Below are 23,507 nucleotides of genomic sequence, written 5' to 3'. Positions count from 1 at the left end.
TAAGAGACAGAGAGAATGGGGACTATCCCCTGGGTGGGTTGGTTGGTTGCTTGCTTGCTTGCTTGGTGTTTTTCCCTGGGCCCTGGCCCCTGGTAAGCTCAGTCCTGAAGCTGGCGCCCCTTGCTTTCTTACTTGCCTCTCCCCTCCCACCACTTACCCACAAAGGCAAACCTCTTCACGGAAAGTGTACAGAGGGAAGACCACAGCCCCAGTTCTCCAGCCAGAGGACAGGGAAGGGGATTTCTGGGAGTGAGTGTAGAAGAGATTGTGAAGAGAGGGAGACTTAGATAATAATCCTATAGGGGCTCCTGGGTGGTGCAGTCAGTTAAGCATCTGACTCTTGATCTTGGCCAGGTCATGATCTCCCGGTTCGTGGGTTCGAGGCCCACAAATCGACACTGCATAGATGGCGCACAGAGCCTGCTTGGAATTGGGTCTCTCTTTCTCTCTGCCCCTCCCCTGCTTGTGCTCTCTCTCTCTCTCTTTCTCTCTCAAAATAAATAAGCCTAAAAAAAGAAAAAAATCCTATAAAGTTGTATACGAACTCCTGGGCTCACCTCCAACATACACATACGTGGATCTGACCCCAAACAGGACAGACACCAAAGGCTTTGAGAAGTCAGTGACACGTTAGCCAAGCGACCAGGATTCATGCCTCTTTAATATACAAAGAACCAGGCAACTGTGATCAATTTTCAAAAGAAATGACAACTAACCCACCAACTTCATGATGACCCAGCTGTTGGAATTATCAAATGTTTAAATTTTTTTTCAATTTTTAAATATTTATTTATTTTGGAGGAATAGGCCACTATTCCCCCTGCTCCTCCCCTCTGTTAGGGTGATAAAGGAAGTTCCACAGAATGGGAGCTCTGCCAGCCCAGTCTCTCAGTGGGAAGAGGGGGACAAACTCTGGAAACCAAAGTAGCTGTGTGGTATGAGCATGAAATAAACTTTTCTTGTTTATAATCACTAACACATGTTGGAGCATCTAGGTGGTTCAGTCGATTAAGCATCCGACTCTTGGTTTCAGCTCAGGTCATGCTCTCACATTCATGAGTTCAAGCCCCATGTTGGGCTCTGCACTAATAGCACGGAGCCTGCTTGAGATTCTCTCTCTCTCTCTCTCCCTCTTCCCTCTCTCTTTTCTGCCCCCTTCCTCCCCCCCAAAATTAATAAACAAACATTTATAAAGTCACTAACACACGAGTGCAGTTCTGAGCCCTGGGAATACAGCAGTGGACTAGAGGGACAAGTTTCCCTCTGAGCTCCGTTCCAGTGTGGGGAAGCAACAATACCAAATAAAACTCCAACAGGAAAATGTCAGAAACTGATAAGTACCATCAAGGAAATAAAACTGAGTGAAGTGACAAAGAGGGACCAGAAGCTGGGAGGAGTGTGTATTTTTCAGCTGTTAGGGATGGTGTCTCTGGAAAGTTGAATTGAACTTGAATATGTAAGATGTTGATTAAAAGTCGATCAGGCTGAGACTAGGAGAAAATCATTCCAAGCAAAGAGGAAAAAGCATTTGCAAAAAATAAGCGTGGTGTGTTTAAGAAACAGAAAGAAATCATGTGGGACTTAACAAACCTGCATATAATGATATGAAATGGGGTAAGAAAGATTGAGGGGTCAGATCATACAGAGTCTTGTAGGCTGAGCTGGTTATATGCATGGGAGAATGGGTATTGGATGATTGGATGGAAGGATGGATGGATGGATGGATGGATGATGGATGGATGGATGGAAATAGTCTAATCCTGGATAGTTAGAAACCCAAATCCACTTAGACCACTAGATGGAGCCAAACACTGGTATTTGTTACTCAGTTGTGTCTGTTACTCCTTTGGCTAAAATTTAAAAGCATTCATGGGGGGCGCCTGGGTGGTTCAGTCGGTTGAGTGACCGGCTCAGGTCATGATCTCACAGTTTGTGAGTTCAAGCCCCGCATCAGGCTCTGTGCTGACAGCTCAGAGCCTGGAGCCTGCTTCCGATTCTGGGTTTCCCTCTCCTTTTGCCCCTCCCCCTCTCATGCTCTGTCTCTGTCTCAGAAATAAATAAACATAAAAGAAAAATTTTTAAAAATAAAATAAATAAAAGTATTCATGGTATTCCTCACTAGGAAGTAGACAAGGCTTCAACTGTCCTTAGAGCAGAGCAGAGCAGGTCATGATGTCAAAAAGATTAGGAGGTGCAAACTTAAACCTTCTTATTGCATCATTCAGAGGAGTGATTTGGCTTTAACTGGCCCTTCCTGGCAGCAGGGTACCAACTATGTCCAAAGACTGAGGATTACAAAATGCCAGCCAAAGTATAAAACGTGTACATGTGAGATAGAATGACTTCAGCCCAAGAAGCTCTTAGCTGATGGGCCAACTCACAATACCAGTGAAGCCATGAGGTTCCGTCTCTTTGGGCATGGCTTTGGGATGAGGCAAATCACTAAACTCACCCCGAGGTGCTGCATAACTCAATTTAAAGTCCACATTGGGCCACCTGGGTGGCTCAGTTAAGCATCCAACTCTTGGTTTCAGCTCAGCTCATGATCTCGTGGTTCATGAGTTCAAGCCCCGTGTCAGGCTCTGCTCTGACAGTGTGGAGCCTGCTTGGGATTGTCTCTCTGTTCCTCCCCGCCGCGCTCTCTCTCTCTCTCTCTCTCTCAAAATAAGTAAATAAGCTTTAAAAAAAATAATAAAGGAATAAAATAAATAAAGTCCATATCAAGGAGAAAATGAGCCATCTGCAACCACAGCATGCAGATAAGAGAAAGCCTCCTTTTAATGGGAAGCCATGAGAGATCTGTAAGCAGGAAGGTGAAAGAATCAGTGCTGGGTCTTAGGAAGTCTTAGAAAGGTTGAGGTGTTGAGAATAGAACAGAGGAAGTAAAGCCCCAAGACTCAAGATGTCCTGCAGTGTGTCTGCAAAAATTATGTGAGAATCCATGCAGGTAGGGACACTGGGCATAGAAGGGCCAGATGTGAGAGACGGAGTCTAAGAAACATAGTAAGAAGCCCTGGGAAGATTAGAAAGAAATGAGGCAGGCAATGGGTGGAGGGTAGAATCACATGCAGAAGGAGGCAGCAGACAGGTGAAACTCAAGGCATTAAAAAACAGGTCCATAGAAGGTTTGAGAAAATGGCAAGGAGGATGTGGGGGAGTAGGAGAACATGGGAAGAGAGGATTGGGCTATATGTTTGGGGGTAGGAACTTTTTAATTGTTATAGAACATTTCAAGCGTATGGAAAATCATAGAAAATAGCAAACTCATTAGGGTGTCTCTTAAATTTTACTTTTTGTACCTAAAATAATCATACACACCCTCTTCACCAAGTTTGCTCCAAATCGCAGACCCCTCTCACCAAGTTTTCTTCAAAGTTGGCCTCATATAAAGTAAAATTTGAAAGAATTTAGAACTACAATGTCTATTGCTAGACATGAGATAGTTCCATGCAAATTCAATTGCCTACCCTATCAGGCCCATCACGCCCCTTCGATAATACATATTATCGAAATAAGGTAGCCAGACATTTGTACTAAAATCCCCATGATTGTGACAGCACGGGTATTGTCTTAATACCAAAAGCAACATGTGTAGGCAATGTGATTTTCTGAAATGGTTAATAGCTCCTTGATTCTGAACAGAGCGGTTTAACTGCATTCTGGGAAGACTCCGAGTACATTTATGGTAGTTATGTTTCTCACCAGTATTCTCAGCTCTCCTCTCCCCAGACAGTAGTACGATATAACTTTCTAATTCCCTTGAAGTTAGAGATGGTATGTGATTTGCTTTGGTCAATAAAACGTATATGAGAGGGGCACCTGGGTGGCTCAGTCAGTTAAGCATCTGACTTTGGCTCAGGTCGTGATCTCATGGTTTGTGAACATGAGCCACCCCTCCCCCTCCCCCTCCCCCTCCCCCTCTCCCTCTCCCTGCCCCTTACTCACTTGCACCCTGCCTCTCAAAAAAAAAAAAAGAGGGAAATGTATATAAGTGAAGTTCATCATGTAAGGTCTGCGGCATTTAATGTTGATGCAAAACCCTACTCCAGGGGCACCTGGGTGGCTCAGTTGGTTAAGCATCTGACTCTTGATTTGGGCTCAGATCATGCTCCCATGGTTCATGGGTTTGAGCCCCACATCAGCCTTACAGCGTGGAGCCTGCTTGGGATTCTCTCTCTCCCTCTCTCTCTGTCCTGCCCCTGCTTGTGTGCTCACTCTCTCAAAATAAAGAAATAAACTTTAAAAAAAAAAAAACAAAACTCTGCTACAAAGCATACAACCTCCGAGGGCCTGGGTTCCCAAGTGGAGCCTGATGAGAAACAAACTTCTGGTACATTAAGCCACTGAGATTTTGGGGTTCTTTGTTATTGAAGCATAACCTAGTCTGGTAAATGCTAAAACTATTTTTCTGAAAGGAGTTTGTGTTTTTATGCAAAATGGAATTAGGTCCAGGCTCTGATCACCTACATGAATGCCCACGTGTATTGCAAAGTCATGAAGGATCTGGGTCCCCTCTTTGGTATTCCAGACTCCCCTGTTCACTCCAGTAAAGACTAGAAGCATCCCCTCCAATCACTGTGACAGCTCAAACACCATTCCCACTCTCCCCATAGAAAACAACTGGCCTTCAGGGACCAGACACATCTGGGAGAAAACGGGTTTCTAAAGGGACACGCCATTGCTTATTGACGTCAGGGACTATACTCTGAGCTGCCAAAGCTTCCAACTTTTCAAAAGAGCTAAAATCCAGGTTTTTATGCCAAATCTTTTTTTTTCTTTAATTTTTTTTTAATGTTTATGTATTTTTGAGACAGAGAGAGACACAGCATGAGCAGGGAAGGGGCAGAGAGGGAGACACAGAATGTGAAGCAGGCTCCAGGCTCTGAGCTGTCAGCACAGAGCCCGACGCGGGGCTCGAACTCACGAACTGTCATATCGTGACCTGACCGGAAGTCGGTCGCTTAACCGACTGAGCCACCCAGGCGCTCCCATGCCAAATCTTTTAATTTCTAAATATCTGCAACAACTTCGTATTTTTTTTTTAATGTTTTTTCATTTTTAAGAGAGCATGAGCTGAAGAGGGGCAGAGAGAGAGGGAGTCAGGGGATCAGAAGCAGACTCTGCACTGACAGCAGGGAGAGTGATGCAGGGCTGGAACTCAGTAACAGTGAGACCATGACCTAAGCCAAAGTCGGTCGCTCAATCGACTGTGCCACCCAGGCCCCCAACTTCATTTTTTTTTTTTTTTTAATTTAAGATTTAAACGCTCTGGGAACCAAACACAGGGTTCTCCTAGTTTGATAAGGCCCATGTGTGGCACTTTGCAAAGAGTGTCAAATGCTAATGAAATGTTCCTATTTAGTGAAATTCCCTTCTTTTCCAAGTGAAGAAACAGACTGGGAGTGATTTCCTGCGAGGGGGTAATGTGTTGCCCAAGCCACACAGTTGACTAACACTGGTCATTAACTGATAACGTCTGCCATGTGCTCCCCTCTGCAAAATCTTATTTAACAACCAGGCAGGTTCTCTTATTACCCCCAGTTAACTAATTAATAGAATCTGGACCTTCTGATTCCCAGTCCTGCCAACCCGTCATTTATAGTTTTGGGGCTCTTTAAATAAAAATCCTGATTTCCTGCCTTGTCTGTCCGTTTCCTTACCCGTCCTCCTAGGGTTTGTTCTAGAGTGCTGCAGAAAAGTGACGAAGTAGAAAAAATAAATCATGAAATGAAAATTAAAAAGAGGAAATAGTGTCACAAAGAAACCCAAAGCCATGGGGGCTGTGTTCTATGCCAGGCTGGGGGCACCCCAGTTAGGGGAGAAAGCACCAGAGTAATTTTTTGGACACAAGTCCTCCCGACTGGTGGGAATAGGGGTGCTTCTATGTTATGATTTGTACTCTCCTGAGCCGTTTTAAGGTTAAAGAAGGGAAAGGGGGGCAGTGAAGAGGAAGAAGAACTTCGCGAACGGAAAAAAAAAAACAACCCAAAACCGAGGAGGCAGAGTTGGCTGGAGAGTACCCGCCCGCGCATCCGCCCGCGCCGAGTCCTCCGCCCGTCGCGGCCACGTGATTCAGCTAAGATGGCCGACGGGGAAAGTGGCTGCCCGGCGGGGCGGGAACCGGAGCAGGCGCCGGGACCGGAGCCGGGAGAAGAGTTCGAGATTGTGGACCGAAGCCAGCTGCCTAGCCCTAGCGAGCTGCGGAGCGCGGCCAAGCCGCGGGTGGGGCCGGAGGGCTGGTCGGCGCCCATCCTGACCCTGGCGCGGAAGGCCACTGGCAACCTGTCGGCAAGCTGCGGGAGCGCGCTGCGCGCGGCCGCGGGACTGGGAGGTGCGGACGGAGGCGCGGACGGCGCGGCGCGCGCAGGTAGGCTGCGGAGGGGCGCGCCCCGCGCGCTCCCGCGGGACAGGTGGCTGGCCGTGGAGCCGGGCTGGCGAGGGAGTTGAACCTACTTAGCCTGTTAGACGAGTTGTTCACAACCAACCTGTTAGGACGCCCAACTGCTCGTCTGTTTTCTTTATACCGTGCAAGCCAAATCAAAATAGATAACGTGGATTTGGATGGTCTGAGATTGGGCTACTCCCCTAACGAGACTCTTCTAATTGTATTCCCCCAGACAACCTCCTTACTCTCGTTGGTGGACTTCAACAAAATGTACGAGTTTAAGGTAGTCTGTATTTTAAAAGTACTTGAGAACTGAATCCAGTTCTGCTGTCTGCTGTAAACCTCGAAAAGCCTGCCCGGCTCACGCCTCTGGGTGTGACCGCGCATCCCGACTCACTCGGGAGTCAAAGCTCCCAGGAGGAAGTCAGGAGGCGATAGTTCCCTTCGAGCCGAGTCGTCAACTCGCTTTGTGATGGACACAAATCACCCCATTTCCCAGAGTGTGCAATAGGGATTTTTTGATTCACCCAGTGACCTGTTATAGTCCTTTTCAGCCCTTATTATCTGGAGTAGAGTTTGAGCATGTTAGATGAATGAAAATACTAAATGATTATATCATAATATCATTAATATCATTTAAGGGTGTGACTTGGGAAGCCCTATAAAGCCAAGTATTTAGAGCCGTGCTAACCAACAAAGTAACCACTACACACATGTGATGTTTAAATGTTAAATTAAAATTAAAACTTCAGTTCCATCTTCATAGAAAGTGCTGTGGGGCAGTTGGCCAAGGACGGTACTGCTAAGAATCCTAATGATGTGCCTTTGAAGTTTCTTGATTCCCTCCTGTCTATCGGTAAATGTGCTGTAGAAGTCATCACTGACACCAACATAGTGAATTGTGAGAATTTCACTAGTTAAGAAAGATTGAGGAGTAAAGTTTAAAAACTGACTTTTTTTGAGACTCTTGCAAGGGAAAGTAGGACTAGAAGGTAATGAGGGAGCCTGTTCAACAATCTAGTTCCCACTAGCTCACTACCTTTGCACACACCTTGGGTTTGTGTTCTTTTAATGTTCATTTTTGAGAGAGAGAGAGACAGCACTCGAGCAGGGCAAGGGCAGAGAGAGAGGGGGACAGAGGATCTGAAGAGGGCTCTGTGTTTGCAGCAGTGTGCCCAGTGCGGGGCTCAAACTCACAAACCATGAGATCATGGCATGAGCCGAAGTCCGACACTCAACTGACTAAGCCACCCAGGCGCTCCACACCTGTGACTGTTTGATTGTATACCCAGCCATTGGCGGTTAGTCCCTAAAGTCAAGGCATGAGGTGTTCTGGAGGCATCTGAGATCACATAGCAAGCAAATAATAAAATGTCTGCTGTTCACTGATAAATAAAATGTACCAGTGCCTAAAATAGCATGTAGCACAGAATAATAATAAATACTTGTTGAACAAATGCATATTTGAAAAATACTTGTTTTCAATCCATAGTAGTGTTATCAATAATAGCCAACACTTATATTGTGCTTAGTAGATGCCAGGTCTTAGATCTGTACTTGTGTTCATTCATTTAACTTGCATAAAGACCCTAGGTGATAGCAGGACTGACTTCCTGGTGTGCATTAATGCAGACTTTGATCATTGTGGTCATCCAGCTACTCAGAAGTGCCCCGTACTTTAAATTCTTACCATCTTCATGTGTTTTGTTAAGTGAAGTATGTTGGAACAAAGAAGTATGTAGGGGCCTTGGAGCCGGGCTCGTGTGTGGTCCCCCAGCCTCCCTGGGACAGGTTCTTAGCCACCATAGCCCACTCAGGCTGCCCTGGGGCTTCTTCCTACCCCTCCCTGACCCCACTCCATGACTACTGCTGGTCCAGGGAGGGTTGGGGTTGTGCCCTCCGTATCTCAGGGCAGGACTGAGGGGCCTCTTGCCCACCCAACCAGATACCGACTTCATCTCTGCAGGAAATTGCAATCCCTTAGGACCACAGGAAGGGGAGATTGACTTCCATACTTCCACCTGTGTAGCTGGCCCCATGTGATTGTCCCCGTTATAAAGAGGGAAACTGAATAAAAGAGAAGTAACTTGACCTATTTAACTTCAAAGTGACAGACCAGGACTTGAACCAAGTCTTGAACCATGCTCTTAGTCACAACACTTAAATGCCTCAATGCCTTTATAAGCAAAATGCCATGGTATACGTGGATTTTTTTTTTTTTAAATAGCCACTTTAAAGAAAATATTAAATGAGTAACTGCCACTTAGCTCTGGCACCAGTTGGGAACATGGCTTACCAAGGGCTGCAGCGTGGGGAACTGAGTGGCCAGTCCCGGATGTAATAGAATTGGCAGCCATCAGATAGGACAGGAGTGAGGGTAGGGAAAAGGAAATGGACACTGGGCAGCAGGCTCTGCAGAGGCTTCAGAAAAGCAGGTCAGGACAAAACCATGGCCACCACTTCAGCCAGGGCCAGGCAAGGGCCACCTCATTCATCTCTTTTTCTTTCTTTGATGTGTTTCCACAAGCAGTGAGGGCAGAGCTTTTTCAGAGGAACAGCAAAAGAGCAGAAATTGAATGTGAGCGGCACTCCTGCCAGGGAAAAATTTTTTTGATGATCTAGGTTAAAGGCAAATGTGGATTATTGCAGAATGCTTCAAATACTTGTTTTACAGTGTTATCCCATGTGGGGCCTGTTAGCACAGAATGCCATAGTGATCGTGTAGTTGTCTTGTTTCAGTTCTTTGTTGTTGTTTTTTTAATGTTTATTTTTGAGAGGCAGTTATGTTTGTGGCCTAGTCGGTTTAGCACCCAACTTCGGCTCAGGTCATGATCTCACTGTCCCCGTGAGTTCGAGCCCCATGTTGGGCTCTTTGCTGTCAGCACAGAGCCTGCTTTAGATCTTCTGTCCCCTTCTCTCTCTGCCCCTCCCCTGCTTCTTGCACTCTTTCTCTCTCTCAAAAATAAAATAACATTTAAAAAAATAAATGTTTATTTTTGAGAAAGTGTGAGTCGGGGAGGGGCAGAGAGAATTGGGACAGAGAATCCAAAGCAGGTTCCACGCCGACAGCAGTGAGCCCGATGCAGGCCTTGAACCCACGAACTGTGAGATTATGACCCGAACCAAAGTCAGGCTCAACCGACTGAGCCACCCACGTGCCCCTGGTTCTTTGTTGTTTTAAGTAATAAGTGCAGGTGATAAAAAAGAAATCAAACCGTGCAAAAGATCATTCAGTGTAGATAGAGTATGTCCTCCTGCACAGGAACTGTCCCCAGGCCTGTCGTATCTTTCAGTGAGCGGTCATGTATGCTTTCATCTCCCCACGCAGTTTTCTCACAAACCACAGGACACACGCCAGGTTCTTCATCTTGCTTGTTCGAGTAATGCCTTCTCCTAATGGACGGGTGACAAAGTATGCATGTTCCTAAGAGTTAACGTGTCCAGCACAATGGCTTGCATGTGGGTACCCAATAAAGAGGGCGCTCTTTCAAAATCTTATAATTATTTACATACATATTTGCCATCGGGCAGGTGGTACGTATTATGCCTTTGTCTGTTCTCTTCCATGGGCAATTTTATTTTCCACGTGTCAAAATGGCCCTCCACAACTGGTACCACTCCTTCTAGAATGAAGCACAGTAACTTTTTCTACTCCACATTGCTGAACTCAGGTTAGCCCTTGAGATGCTGAGTGAAAATTCCTGACAGTTGGGAAAGTGTCAAAGTTATCTTCCTCATCACACTGCATTATAAGATCTTTCAAGACACCGAAGGGCTACCCGGAACTCAAATTTATAGAGCATCTACTCACTTCTCTATAACTTAGAGGCCAACAACAAAAAACCCCAAACAGCCCACTCCCCGTTCTGAGTCCTTACTCTACACCAAAAGTTACAACAAGCTGCCAGCCATTTGAGCCATCTGTGTCTGGAAGTTGCTTTTTTTTTCATGCTGCATAGCATAAAGGTATTAAAACACACAAAAAGATTTTTTAGTCAATTTGCAGGCTTTACATAAAAATCCAGATCTCCAGGGGTGCCTGGGTGGCTCAGTCAGTTGAGCCTCCGACTTCGGCTCAGGTCGTGATCTCACAGCTTGTGAGTTTGAGCCCCGTGTTGGGCTCTGTGCTGACAGCTCAGAGCCTGGAGCCTGCTTCGGATTCTGTGTCTCCCTCTCTCTCTGCCCCTAACCCACTCGCATTCTGTCTCTGTCTCTCTCAAAAATAAATAAACATTTTAAAAAATTTAAAAATTAAAAAACAAACATCTCCAGCTGCCTCTGGAGGTTGGGCCACAGGTTCCCTCCAGCTCATATTCCCAGAGCTGCACTCGTTTCTATTCCAGGCCTGGCCCCTGTGCAGGAGTCAAGCTCGGGATCCCTGAACACACCACTTATTTGGCAATTCAGGAAGTGTAGAACTTTGTGATGTTCCATGTGTTGTGCTGATGTGCTGAACTATTATTAATGCAGCTTAGAGAGATGTGACCAGCTTGGCTAGAGTCACAAAGCTATTAAAATTGAGAGATGGAATGGCTCAAAGGGGCGCCTGGTGGCTCAGGTTCTCACGGTTCGCGAGTTTGAGCCCCACATTGGGCTCGTTGCTGTCAGCGCAGTGCCTGCTTCAGATCCTCTGTCCCCCTCTCTCTCTGCCCCTTCCCCATTCGTGCTCTCTATAAAAAATAAACATTTTAAAAAGGAAGAAAAGATCCACTTCACATTTTGCCTAGCTCTCTGACTTGAGCACGAATGGAAACAGGTGAATAATGAAGAGAACAATGGATGGGACCCAGCCATGTACCCAGGAACGGTGACAGGGTTCCAGCTCATATCACCTAAAACACTAGTCTTCACATGTTTTTCTCACATGACCGCCCCGCCCAAAAAATCTTCAGCTTTTAAAGCTAACATATAAAATTCTTCATCATAATTTTAAAGTTTGTAATATGTTTTCTGGCTTATTGTTAAGTACTGGCTTTTTAAAATAAAAGTGTTACATCCATCATTCTTTAAGTGGTATGTAAATATCTAAATGATTTGATAAGCACTACTGTCCATCTTAAAAATAAATAAGTTATTTGAAAACTTTACTTTTTTTAAAGTTTTTTATTTTTAAGTAATCTCTACACCCAACATGGGGCTTGAACTCACAACCCTGAGATCAAGAGTTGCATTGCTCTTGTGCCTGGGTGGCTCAGTGGGTTAAGCGGCGACTCTTGATCTTGGCTCAGGTAATGATCTCATGGTTTTGTAGGTTCAAGCCCCTCATTGGACTCTGTGCACTGGCCTTGGTACCTGCTTCGGATTCTCCCTCTCTCCTCTCTCAGCCCTTCCCCTGCTCTCATTCTGTCTCTCTCAAAATTAATTAAAAAAAGAAAAGAGTTGCATGCTCTAGTGACTGAGCCAGCCAGGCACCCCTAAAAACTGTACATTGTCCCTTTATTCCTTAAACTTGAATTTCCGTTTCACTTCCATGTTGTTTTTTTTTAACGTCTATTTATTTTTGAGAGAGAGAGAGAGACAGAGCACAAACAGGGGAGGGGCAGAGAGAGAAAGAGAGAGAGACACACACACACAGAATCTGAAGCAGGATCCAGGCTCTGAGCTGTCAGCACAGAGCCCAACATGGGGCTCAAACCCACAAGCCATGAGATCATGACCTGAACTGGAAGTCAGATGCTTGACAGACTGAGCCACCCAGGTGTCCCATCCATATATATATATATTTTTTTTAATGTTTGTTTATTTAATATTTATTTATTTATTTATCTATCTATCTAGAGAGAATGTGTGAACAGGGGAGGGGCAGAGAGAGAGAGAGAGAGAGAGAGAGGGAGAGAGAGAATCTGCACTGACAGAGCCCCATCTGTGGGGCCCAATCTCAGATGAGATCATGACATGAGCCAAAATCAAGAGTTGGGCACTAAACCACCTGAGCCACCCAGGTGCCCCATCCACTTCCATATGTTTTTAAAAATGTTATTGTTCATTCTATCATACATTTCAGAAACAAATGTAAATGAATTAAAATTCAGTAAACTTTTCTTGTGACTAAAGCTCTAAGTGTATAAAATATTTTTCTCCTGGAATGAATTACCATTAAAATAATTAGAAATGATAAGTTGACAAAAGGATATAATTTCTTGTTATTCTCTAAATGAGCTGGTTTGGTTCTTTGCATTAGCATGTATCTGTAGATGAAAGTATGTGATTTACTGATAAAATATGATAGGATTCAGCATCAGTTTTATTCCTGTGTTTTGGTCTTTTATAGATGTGATCCCTGAGAAGCCTGGATCATATAAAAAGAAATAGAAATGAATAATCTTGTCATAGTAATGTTGTCAAGTTTTTTAATTCCTTCCAAGTTGTGTGCCCCAAATCACACTGATCTATTGTCAAAAATTATTTTTTTGGGGGCGCCTGGGTGGCGCAGTCGGTTAAGCGTCCGACTTCAGCCAGGTCACGATCTCGCGGTCCGTGAGTTCGAGCCCCGCGTCAGGCTCTGGGCTGATGGCTCAGAGCCTGGAGCCTGTTTCCGATTCTGTGTCTCCCTCTCTGTGCCCCTCCCCCATTCATGCTCTGTCTCTCTCTGTCCCAAAAATAAATAAACGTTGAAAAAAAAAAATTAAAAAAAAAAAATTATTTTTTTGTTACTTTTTGTTCAAAGCAAAAGAAAATCACCTGACTTGCAAAGGACACAACTCAGCCATATTAAAGAAGTTTCTCAAAAAGTTCCTTACTATGATAATCCATAATTATTAGACTTTTTGGAAGTGGCCTGTTTTAGGACCATAGCACCTAGTTAACATTCGAACAATTATTTATGATATTTCTTAAGATACTTACGCTGAAAAGCATTTGAAACTGTGGTAGGTTTTCTATAAAGTGTAAGAAACTACTGAAGTACTTGAATTTGTCCATACAGATTTAAAACACTAGCAGTAATAAAATGCTATAAACTGTATATCTAACATTAATTTGGATTGAGCAACCATCACTTTTATTAACATTTCTAACATTTATTTTAATGGATCTATTGAAAGTAGCACTTGGTACAGTACAAAATAAGTATACATTTGCTTATCTTTTAAACCATTAAACTATTTGTTGCCCTTTTTTGGCTGATGTGCTTATTATTAAATATGGTCACTGGAAGCCAAGAGAATATGGGTCAAAAGACTAGTTCCTTGGGTATTTCCAGACGTTTTTGGTTAAGGCTTGTTTTGCTCTCTTGGATCTCCCCAGATCTTTGGTTTTTACTTTAATTTATTAAATGTATTTTCTGTACTGAGATCTCTTTTTAATTTTTTTATTTAGTAATCTATATCTTAAGCATTTCACAGTGCCTGTGTAAAAATAATAAAACTCTAATAGGATGATATAGAATAAAGGAGACTGATCAGTTACCAAAAAAAGGTTCCCTAAAAAAAGTTTTTACCAAGGGGTGCCTGGGTGGCTTAGTCAGTTAAGCATCCCACTTCAGCTTAGGTCATGATCTCATGGTTTGTGAGTCTGAGCCCCACATCAGGCTCAAACTGTCAGTGCAGACCCTGCTTCCTAGACCTCGGTCTCCTTCTCTCTCTGCCCATCCCCATCTCACTCTCTCTCAAAAATAAGTAAACTTTTTTTTTTTTTTTAAAGGCTTGCGGTGCCTGGGTCGGTTAAGCAGCTGACTCTTGGGTTCGGCTCAGGTCATAATCTCATGGTTTAGTGAGTTTGAGCCTGACAGTCGCTCGGCGCCGACAGTGTAGAGCCTGCTTGGGATTCTCAGTCTTCCCTCTGTCTCTGACCCTCCCCCACTTGTGCAGTCTCTCTCTCTCTCAAAATAAATAAATTTTTAAAAATAAAAACACATTTTTAAGGCTTTACTAAGACTTATCAAGTGAAAATTATACTTGTAATTCTTTCATTTAGTTACATGTTTAGACCACAACACTCAAAACAGTTGGGGACACCTAGGTGTTGCTTATTTCATTACAGCTTTGCTAATACAACATTTTTTGACAAAAAGACATAGTTTATGTGTACTTCAAATCCAGTTTCATTGAAAACATGGAGCTACAGTTTTGGCCTATTTAATTTATGGCACATGTCCATCAAGTTAATGGTATATCCTAGGGAGGAGTATTGAGACTGGATGAGAGTAATTACATGTATTTGTAGGGGAAAATTTATAACTTTCTAAATTTGGGATACCCATTAGAGAGCTAGAGACCTTCCCTCTCCCCCAAGACTAGGTTTCCTTAACTAAGTACAATAAAGCAATGAGAGGTTGGAAGCTCTTCATGTTTTGGATGATTTGATGAATTATCAAAGAAGGCTTCACCTCCATTTGGTGTGTGGGACTTTGTGGACCCCACGTCAATGCATAAAAAGGAAGATGTGGGATAGGGAGGGAATCTGTATCCAGGGCACAGAGGTTCAAGAGCACTGGCCTCCGGGGTTTCAAAACACACCAGGTTCGGGCACTCACCACTGACAAAATCCAAAGGCAGAGAGACAATGGGTGGTGAAGCAGAAAGGAATTTATTTCCATGAGGCCAACACCGGGAAGACAGTAGACTAGCCTTTCAAAAGCGATTTACAAAGTGCTGAAAATACAGATTTGTATAAGCAAAATGTGGGACAAAGGCCGGTGAGTACAGACAGGTGGACAGTAAAGGTCAAGTCTATCCTGGTCTTCGAGTCAGTCACGTGGGGTCTTGCTGGCTCAGGGCAGTCCTTTTTGCCTGAGGGGGTGGTTTCTGAACGCAGCCTTCTGCCAGAGGTAACAGATAAGCTGGAAAGAACTTCAATTAGAAAGTACTAAGATCAGAACGGAGGTATTTGAAGCCCTCTTTCAAATCAGGTTGCCCTGTGGAACTGTCACACTTGAGCTGGAAACGGATTTCCTTCAAGCTCCTGGGCTTGCGTAGCCCTGCGCAGGAATCCTGGATATGTATTGTGATTAGAAGACCAGTGTGGTTTACAGAACTGGGCGTGGTACCTTCTTCAGCAGTAAATCTTTACAAATTGCTTCTATGTTTATTGCTCCACTCAGGGTTCTTCCCTCCTCTTAATGAGGTTTTACAATTTTTATTTCCTTTGCCAATCATCCAGTTCATTAAAGTTTTCGAATTTATAAATATAATACATAGGATTCTCTGAAAGTAATTCACGGTCATAATTCATTATGTAGTTCTTTTCAATTTAAGCTATACATGATGTGCTCTTTTAGCTATCTTTATGTTCATATTAATGACCGTGAAATAAAACAGCTATAAAAGATTAATATCACTATTAATTTATACAGATCAATAAGACAGTTCAGCGAGAAGCGTAAAAGATTTAGCAGGCAATTCACAGAATACTAGGAGAGGATAAACATGAAAAGCTACTTAACCTCATTGGTAATCAACAGCTACAAACTAAAATAATACGACTCCCTCGCCCATCCAGTTGTCAAATATTTAAGACTAAATGTTGGCGTGGGTGAGGAGGGACGCGCGCGGCTCTGTTTTTTCTGCCAGGACTCGGTTAATAGCATGGAGTCTACATTTTTAATTTCCAGGATGACAGGTTCCTGGGTATTAGGGGGACACCTGGTAAACATTTGTCATGGATATCTGATACAGCCAACAAACCTTTTTTTACTCTCAAAACAAAGCGACGTTAATGGAGCTGAAATGGAAACGTAGCAGTTCTTTTGATTCTAACGGTTTTACCCACAAATGTAAAACTCGTAAGTGTCCAGTAGCTGTGGGCAACAGTTGACGGGCAACAACGAGAATTTGAGTCTGGAACTGAGGGGCAGAGGCCTCCCCGAAGACACTTGGGCTGACACCATGGGACAAAAAAGCCGGTTCAGTTGGCCTTCTGAACAGGCTGAAGACGAAGGGAACTCGGGCAGAGGATGCAAAATGGCGCCCGTGAGCTTCGTGGGCGTGGCCTCTAGCTGGGCTCGTCCAATTGGAGTGTTCAGGGGCGGAACGCTCTCCCCCCCCCCCCCAGCTCGCCTTCTATCTTGGGGCGGGGCTTCCTGGAGTTTGCCCCCTTCCATTGGTCAAAAATGGAATACTGGGTGTGGGAAAGGCCAATCTCGGCAAGTCTTAGTAGGACGGTCGCCTTAGCAACGCGCGGAGCCGCCTGGGAAAGGTCTCGGGAAACTGACCCGCGGCTTAGGCTTCCCGGGTGCATCTATGACCTCCAGGGATCAGAGGCCGTTTGACTGCGAAACCCAGTTATCCGTCCTCCCGCACGTCCGTGCTCAGAACGGATTGCCTGGCCCCGCCTGGACGATCTTCCATCCATTGCCCTGCATCTAAAGTCCTCACCCGGAAACACACTCAGCCCACTAACGAAGCTGTCCCTGTTTGTGCCCCAACAGCTTCCAAGTGCCAGATGATGGAGGAGCGTGCCAACTTGATGCACATGATGAAACTCAGCGTCAAAGTCTTGCTCCAGTCTGCCCTGAGCCTGGGCCGCAGCCTGGATGCGGACCATGCCCCCTTGCAGCAATTCTTTGTAGTGATGGAGCACTGCCTCAAACACGGGCTGAAAGGTGAGCCTGAGGGGGGGCGTTCGGGGGCGTGGAAATTCGGGCTAGCTGTTTGCTCAGCAGGCATTCATCAGTGCCAAACATTGTTCTTGGTGCTTGGGATAACAGCAGTGTACAAAACCGACAAGCGTCCCTGCCCTCAATAAGTAACATTTAGAGCAGCACTGTCTGGTAGGTCAGCTACATGTGCAATTTTTACTGTTCTACTAGTCACGTTTAAAAAAAAAAAAAAAAGTGAAAATAAACAGGTGAAATTAATTTTAAGAACATACTTTTTTGTCCCCAGTATATCCAAAATATGATTTTTACACACAATATTTAAAAGCCTTATTAATGAGATTTTTATATTCTTTTTTATACTAAGGCTTAAAAACCCACTGTGTTTTACATCTCCATTGCACTGGCTACACTTCAAGTGCTCAGTAGCACATGTGGCCACTGACTACCTCTGACAGCACAGTTCTAGAGGACCAGACAGTAAAGGCAGAAACAAACTTAATTACAAAATGCTACAAATTCAAGGAAGCAACATGGGTTTCTACTAGAGTGAGAGGGGAAGGCCTTGCTGGGGAACTATGAGCTGAGACCCAAAAGAGTTAGCCGTGCAGAGATTTGGAGCAAGAGCATTCCTGAGGGAGAAAAAAACAGGTGCAGAAGTCTTGAGTGAGACCAAGCTTGGTTTGAGGAAGATACCAGAGGGCTCAGAGGGAGAGTGCGGGGAGATGAGGTCAGGGAAATAGATTGGGGGGTGGGGGAAGGCTGGATGGTGTAGACCTTTATAGGTCACATGAGGAGTCGGATTTTATTCCAACTGTATCTGGAGGATTTTAAGCAAGGGAAAACATGACCTGACTTACATTTTTAAAACAACTTCCACGTGTTTGAACAGATTGTAAGGGTGGGGAGCTGACCGTATTGGGAGCAAGAAGACCCATTAGAAGATTATTGGCAGCGGGTCAGATGAGGGACGGTGGGGATAATTTGAGCATTGATTTTGACATCAGGTAGGAGGGAGAAAGGGGAAGGCTTTCTACAAGCAATACAGATATGAGATACTTGTTTTATTTCATGGACAGTAAATACTTGGAGTAAGAACATAGTCAGGATATCAGAGAAACCCTGTCACCAGAGGAAGGGAGAGCTCGTTTGTTACCTGGCATCTGAGTCCCTGAGACTAAATCAGGATTAAGTGGTAGAGTCATGCATTGTCTGTTTGGCTTTTGGGAGAGAGACAGTGGACACCTGAAGACATTTTGCAACCTGTTCTTATAAATAACACTTTTGTTTTCCCTTTTAGTCAAGAAGAGTTTTATTGGCCAAAATAAATCTTTCTTTGGTCCTTTGGAGCTGGTGGAGAAACTTTGTCCAGAAGCATCAGATATAGCCACCAGTGTCAGAAATCTGCCAGAATTAAAGTGAGTGAGAAGCAGTTACGCTGACTTAATGTTAAAAACAAAAACAAAAACAAAAAAAAACCTTGTATTTACCCATTTCTCAACTACTTGTTGATAAAACTTTTTCTAATTCAGAACAAATTGTAGCATGAGCCACACTCTACTTAAACTTTAGTTCCAGCCCAGATGCTCATAATCCTCAAGATCTTCAGCAAGATTTGCCCCTCCCTGAGCCTCAGTTCCCTTATCTTTCAAATGGGGTTTGAAAGATTCCTGCTTGTCACACAAGGTCACGTAGTTTGAAAGATGTGGTGGGGCACCTGGCTGGCTCAGTAGAGCATGCAACTCTTGAGTTCAAGCACCATGTTGGGTGTAGCGATTACTTTAAAAAAGAAAAGGTGTTGTCACCTGAGGAGCCGTTACAGGAGTAAAAGGAGTCATCATTACACTCCTGGGAATCCGTGCTTCAGATACATCTGGGCACCTTTCTGAATAGTGTAGTTTGGGCCAGATTTTCGATTCTGGGACATGAGACATTTGTGAAAAGGTGAGACTGACATCATTTGCCATGTCTGGGTTTGCCTCAGGATTCCCCATGCATAGGCTCAAAATAAAAAACTGGACAGAATACAAACAAGGCATCATCATGAAATTTGGAACTAGAAAGGGACCTAGAGATCCCTGGGCCGATACAAAAGAGCACCCTGCAGTCTCCCAGAGGGGGACACGACTGTCCAGCCTCTGATGCTTCTCCCAAGGACCTAGCCTGTTCCATTTTGAGATAATGATAATAACCAGCATTCACTAAGGGCCTGCCATGTGCCAGGAATTGTGCTAAGGACATTTCAGGATCTCATTTAATCCCTCTCAACAAGCCTCTGGGAAAGCTGTTGGAATCCCCACTGATAAGTACAGAAACTGAGACTGAGTAGCTAAGTAACCTGCCCAAGGTCCGTTGGCAAGTGAGTAGTAGAGCCAGGAAGAGAACACAGGTCTGCAGGACTCTGGAACCTTCTAAAGCCCATTGACCTCCATTGCTACAGAACCCTATGCATTCTTACCAAGACGAAATTTAAGCCTCTGTCCCTGTCCCTAGTTCAGTCCTCTGGGCTTGTACCACAGAAGGTGAAAGCCTTTTGTACATGACAACCTTCAAATCTGTATTTGGTGATCTGTCATGCACTTCCCTCGTCTTCTGCTTTGCTTCATACTTATGTGGTCCTGTTTGCCCACCCCTTCCGACCAGCTTACTCCCTCAGGAGTGAAGCAGCTAGAACAAGTCCCAGCGTGTTCAGGTCGGAGTAGAACAGTCCCTCCTACGCTCAGACCTCTGTTTCCAGTTATGCATGGGAGGCATTTTTGAAGCCTTATGCTAACAAAGAGCTCACTGTCAGCTAAACCCACTACTCTGTTCCCCTATTAACTCTGGCTGCTAAACAGGCTTAGGTACCAAAATGCTACCCTGTCTGCCAAAGAGGAAATATACAATAGTTCCCTTTCCTTGATGCCTCTGGGAGTAGCCTAACAGGGGGCTGCATGGGAAAGGACTTTTTTTTTTTTTTTAACTATTTCATTAAATAGTAATGAAAGTTCTAAAATTTTGGTATTATTTGGGAAGTTATGACTAGTGGGGTTTTTTTTGGGGGGAAGGGGTTGTTTAAGGTTGTTTGAAACTTGTAGGATGAATTTTTGCATCCTGAGAGAAATCTGTCCAAAATTCAGTTCCCCTGTCTAAAATGAAAATACCAGGGTGGGGCACCTGGGTGGCTCAGTCTGTTAAGCGTCTGATTCTTGATTTCAGCTCAGGTCATGATCTCACAGTTTGTGGGTTTGAGCCCTGCATTGGGCTTTGCACTCACAGTGGGGAGCCTGCTTGGGATTCTCTCTCCTCCTCTCTGCCCCTCCCCTGCCCTCTCTCTCTCTCAAAAAAAAAAAAAAATTTTTTTTTAAGAAAAAATATCAGAGCTCCTAGGTGGCTCAGTTGGTTAAGCATCTGAGTGTTGATTTTGGCCTCAGGTCATGATCTCACAATTGTGAGACTGAGCCCCACATCAGGCTCCACACTGGGTATAGAGCCTGCTTAGGATTGTCTCTTCACTCTGCTCCTCCCCCCCCAAGTAAATAAACAAACAAACAAATAAATAAATGAAAATATCTTTTGCAGTATGATTTGTCACCCAGAATTTTTTCTTTTTTTTTTTAAGTTTTATTCATTTTGAGATAGAGAAAGCAAGTGAGGCGGGGGAGAGAGAGAGAGAGAGAGGGAGAGAGAGAGAGAATCCCAAGTGGGCTCAATACTGCCAGCACAGAGCCCGATGCAGGGCTCAAACCCACACATCATGACATCATGACCTATGTCTGATGTACAAACCTAATCTGGTATTTCCTGGCCCCCTGTGAAATTTTATGAATATATGCAAAGGTTTACCTAATTGTATTTGTTCCAGAAATCAGATTTTTGAGGATTAAGAGTGTTTTTTTCTCACTCTTGTGTCAAAATAGGCAGTTCTTCCTGCCCATGGGTCCTGTCCCCATGCTTTAATAAAATCATCTTTTTGCATCAAAAAAAAAAAAAAAACAACCAGACAAAAAGTACATGTCCATGATACAAAATTCAAACTGTACCCAAAGAGCTGTTTTCTGGGCTTTCGCAGACCGTATGTTCCACCCAACCCCCAAAGCCACTATTCTTACAGTGTTCTCTGTGTTCATGTTGATGTGCAGTACATGTGTGAATATGTGTATCTCTTTAAAGTGGGGTTTGAGGGGTTTTTGGTGTTAACACCTTAACAGTTTGATTCTCTGAATTCTAGGACAGCTGTGGGAAGAGGCAGAGCATGGCTTTATCTTGCACTCATGCAAAAGAAACTGGCAGATTATCTGAAAGTGCTTATAGACAATAAACATCTCTTAAGGTATTTTTTTACCTCCTATCTTTGCTTGTCTTTCGCTCTGTAAATAATTAGAACATAGTTCTGCAGATTGTTTTGAATTGAAACGAGTATACAACATACACAGCTTTTATTTGAATTATTATTCATCATAAATTTCCTGTGGCTTAGTTTTAAAAGAGTATTTCAGTCTGTAAGCACGGGTATCTGAAAGTCCTTTTGAATGAAGAGTCATACTTACTTTTCATTTTGAAAAGTCATTTCGAAACTCATTCTTCAAAATCCCTGTGATTAGGTAACTGACAGCCTACTCGGTTAAGCTTCAACAAAATGTTATTTATTTGACTTGTTGATAACAGGGAAAAAATGACTTTAAAACCAGATGCAGTGAACAACTTTAAAGTATAAAATCCTGCTTTTTTCAAGATATTACCTATCTTAGGATTCCATATCCAGTTTGTAAAATTTTATATCTCTTAGCATCAGTAATGACTAATTGGCTGTCTCTGAAATTTATGACTGGTTCATTTTTTTTTTAATGTTTATTTATTTTGAGATAAAGAGAGAGAGCAGGGGAGGGGCAGAGAGAGAGAGGGAGAGAGTCCCAAGGAGGCTCCGCACTGTCAGCACAGAGCCCAACATGGGGCTTGATCTCACAAACCATGAGATCATGACCTGAGCTGAAATTCAAGAGTCAGATGCTTAACCGACTGAGTCACCAGGTGCCCAAGACTGGTTCATTTTTGATATTTATAAATATATAAATATAAATTTATAAAATATGTACATATAAACGTATGTAAACAAAAATATCTTCATAAAAGGAATTTTCTCTAGAACATGAGCATTTATAAGGGAAGAATCTCTCTAGAGTTAATCTTTTTGTCTAATTGAGTTGAAAGTAGCTTTTATAGTATGGCCTGCCACTCAAAATTTTCCACATTTTAAGTCATGGCTTATTATTGATTATATCTTTAACATGATAAATGCGATTTCAAATACTTCACATACTTTGCACTTTGAGTAAAGTCACACTGAGTAGCTTTGAGGTACAGATTTTGTTCTAATGAACTAATTCTTTTTTTTTTTTTAATTGACTTATAGTTGACACACGTTACATAGTTTCAGGTGTGCAACATCGTGATTCCACAAGTCTACACCATGATGCTGTGCTCACCACAAGTGTAGTTACCCTCTGTCGCCGTGCAGAGTTACCACAGCACCATTGACTGTATTCCCTATGCTGGACCTTTCATCCCTATGACCTAACGAACTAATTCTTAAGATTATAAGTTCTCATGCACTCACACACACACACAGCTGGTAAACTAGCACATCACTGGTGACCAGGAGCAGTAGTAGACAGGGGATGGGGCCCCACTCTGAATGGCTGAGGTGACTCGAGAGGTAAGAAAGTAAAAGCATCCAGTGTTGCTCCGTGGGACACAGGGAAGAGGGAAGGGTTTTATTCTTGGATGTGGGGGGCTGTGGAAACCTGCTTCCGGCTAACATGAGTGTAGAAATAGTTCCTCACAGTGCGGAAAAAGGAGCCAGTAGAGAAAGGAAGGGCAGAGTGATGGTCAGGAACAGAGGAGCCAAGAGGAGGTGAGAAGGACCAGGGTCCAGGGTCCAGATGGAGGAGTCAGCCTTAGACTAGAGGTGGGAGGAGCCCATTCTCAACCACAGGAAGAGAAGAGAGGCCAGAGAAGAAATAGCAGCACTTGAAGCAGGTGGGGGCAGGAGGAAATGGACACCAGGGAGTTTCTGGCTTCTGGTGAAGCCGGCAGCCCAGCTGTCAGCTGGGAGATAAAAAGGGGTGCAGGTCAGGGAGATGGGGTGGTGAACATCCCTTCCTAAGAAGCCCCCTGCTGTGTCAATCTCTTTCAGTGAGTTCTATGAGCCTGAGGCATTGATGATGGAAGAGGAAGGGATGGTGATTGTGGGTCTGCTGGTGGGACTCAATGTTCTCGATGCCAATCTCTGCTTAAAAGGAGAAGACTTGGATTCTCAGGTAAAATAGGAATCTTGGCTCTAAGTGGAATGCCTTCTTTGGGCCAGGGATTTTCCATAAGATCTGAGGACATGGGCTGAGCCGAAGAAAGGGGCAAATGGTAGAGGGTGTCTACTGGAAGGCTGGGGCAGAGGGGGAAGCCCCCCGGGGAAGGGGAAGTCTGGGCCAAGGCACAGAGGCACATGAAATGAAGGTAGAGGCTGGGCTCAGTTTCCAGGCCATCGGTGTCCTGCGAAAGGGTTTGTCTTTTGTGTCTGGAACCTTGGGAAGCCATCAGAGGGCTGCCTGG

At 44.1% G+C, this 23,507-nt stretch overlaps 1 protein-coding gene across 2 annotated transcripts in view; it reads left to right on the top strand.

The window, feature by feature from the left end:
• The first annotated feature begins 6,058 nt into the window (after positions 1–6,058).
• Positions 6,059–23,507, top strand: part of RUFY1 (RUN and FYVE domain containing 1) — a 59,461-nt gene continuing 42,012 nt past the window's right edge. The window contains exons 1-5 of one of the 2 annotated variants that reach the window (XM_043585508.1): positions 6,059–6,367; positions 16,752–16,925; positions 18,220–18,337; positions 21,130–21,231; positions 23,095–23,218. In XM_043585508.1, the coding sequence (XP_043441443.1) occupies positions 6,082–6,367; positions 16,752–16,925; positions 18,220–18,337; positions 21,130–21,231; positions 23,095–23,218 (804 nt within the window). In that variant the 5' untranslated portion in view covers positions 6,059–6,081. The remainder of the gene's footprint in view (positions 6,368–16,751; positions 16,926–18,219; positions 18,338–21,129; positions 21,232–23,094; positions 23,219–23,507) is intronic. The other variant, XM_043585511.1, reaches the window with a different exon arrangement.

The sequence above is a fragment of the Prionailurus bengalensis genome, chromosome A1 (genome assembly GCF_016509475.1).
Source record: "Prionailurus bengalensis isolate Pbe53 chromosome A1, Fcat_Pben_1.1_paternal_pri, whole genome shotgun sequence".
Taxonomy (NCBI): Eukaryota; Metazoa; Chordata; class Mammalia; order Carnivora; family Felidae; genus Prionailurus; species Prionailurus bengalensis.
The sequence above is the reverse complement of the archived record's forward strand: the minus strand, read 5'-3'. Positions and strand labels throughout refer to the sequence as shown.